The sequence below is a fragment of the Echinops telfairi genome, unplaced genomic scaffold, assembly GCF_000313985.2.
Source record: "Echinops telfairi isolate 266 unplaced genomic scaffold, ASM31398v2 ScPeMD7_60;HRSCAF=208, whole genome shotgun sequence".
In the NCBI taxonomy this organism is placed as follows: domain Eukaryota; kingdom Metazoa; phylum Chordata; class Mammalia; order Afrosoricida; family Tenrecidae; genus Echinops; species Echinops telfairi.
In genome coordinates this window covers 3,645,056-3,646,739 of record NW_022103958.1, presented here as the reverse complement: position 1 = coordinate 3,646,739, position 1,684 = coordinate 3,645,056, and the positions used below count along the sequence as shown (strand labels likewise).

The window sequence follows — 1,684 nt, the reverse complement described above, 5'->3', positions numbered from 1 at the left end:
ATACTCAGGATGGTTAGTCTTCTTAGACAAGAATTCGAGGGGGTACCCCTCCACAAAATTGAACTTTTATTCAAAGCTATGTATTTATTTTATTATTATTATTATTACTTTTACGAAACAACCTTATCACCTTCAAAGTACTCCCCATGACACTTAAAACATTTGGCAAATCTGCGACTCTATTTTTGGAGACCTTTTTCAAACTCATGTTTGGATGGCTGACAGCACCTCCCTTGATTTTTCCTTCACCTCTTCTACTTCATCAAATCGCTGTCCTTTCATGCCCCTCTTCACTCGTGGAAACAAAAAGAAGCCACAGGGAGAAAGGTCAGATGAGTAAAGGTGAGTGGGACAAGAGAGGCATACCATTTTTGGTCAAAATTTTGCACACTAAGATGGCTGTGTGAGCAGGTGCACTGTCATGGTGGCAAAACCAGTCGCCCATCTGCTGCAAATCCGGCCTTTTTGTTGCACAGTTACACAACTTTTGCAGAACCTCTAAATAGAAAGCTTGAGTAACAGTCTGAGCCAATGGAATGAACTCCAAATGCACTAGCCCCGTCACGTCACATCGGGTTTTTGGGGTACCCCCTCATATTTCCATTTCCTCAACTCTTATATTCCTGGCATTTGAATTTTTCTTCTTCTTTTGAGCAGTTTCTATTTCTGAATTCACATTCTGTTTAATTTTCACCTCTTTTGGAGGACTGTTGTTAAGTACCATATTTTACTCCATTACAACTTTTTAAAAAATCATTTTATTAGGGGCTCTTACAGCTCTTATCACAATTTATACATACATCCATTGTGTCAAGCACATTTGTATATATGTTGCCATCATCATTTTCAAAACATTTTCTTTCTACTTGAGCCCTTGGTATCAGCTCATCTACCCCCGACCGCCCATGAACCCTTGCTAATTTATAAATTATTCTTATTTTTCGGGTAGCAAGCAAGATGGCGGCCGAGACGGTGGAGCTTCACAAGCTGAAGCTTGCTGAACTAAAGCAGGAATGTCTTGCACGTGGCTTGGAGACCAAGGGAATAAAACAAGATCTCATCAACAGGCTCCAGGCATATCTGGAAGAGCATGCTGAAGAGGAGGCAAATGAAGAAGATGTACTGGGAGATGAAACGGAGGAAGAAGAGCCTAAACCCATAGAGCTGCCTGTCAAAGAGGAAGAACCCCCTGAGAAAACTGTTGACGTGGCAGCAGAGAAGAAAGTGGTAAAAATCACCTCTGAAGTACCACAGACTGAGAGAATGCAGAAACGAGCTGAACGATTCAATGTACCTGTGAGCTTGGAAAGTAAGAAAGCTGCCCGAGCAGCTAGGTTTGGCATTTCTTCAGTTCCAACAAAAGGCCTGTCATCTGACACCAAGCCTATGATAAATATGGATAAGCTGAAGGAAAGAGCTCAAAGATTTGGTTTGAATGTCTCATCAATCTCCAGAAAGTCTGAAGATGATGAGAAACTGAAAAAGCGGAAGGAGCGGTTTGGGATTGTCACAAGTTCAGCTGGGACTGGAACCACAGAGGATACAGAGGCAAAGAAGAGGAAAAGAGCAGAGCGCTTTGGGATTGCCTGATGAAAAGCTCTGGATGCTTTCTGTTCTCCAATGGTTTCCATTGCTCTGATTCTTCATGGTCATGTATATACTTAAATCTACAGCCATGTGCCTA

General features: G+C 41.9%; 1 protein-coding gene across 1 annotated transcript; it reads left to right on the top strand.

The window, feature by feature from the left end:
- Positions 1–947: 947 nt before the first annotated feature.
- Positions 948–1,677, top strand: LOC101651484 (SAP domain-containing ribonucleoprotein). Its single transcript, XM_004708369.2, has one exon. The coding sequence runs from the start codon at positions 958–960 to the stop codon at positions 1,588–1,590; it is 633 nt and encodes a 210-aa protein (XP_004708426.1). The 5' UTR covers positions 948–957; the 3' UTR covers positions 1,591–1,677.
- The last annotated feature ends 7 nt before the right edge of the window (positions 1,678–1,684 follow it).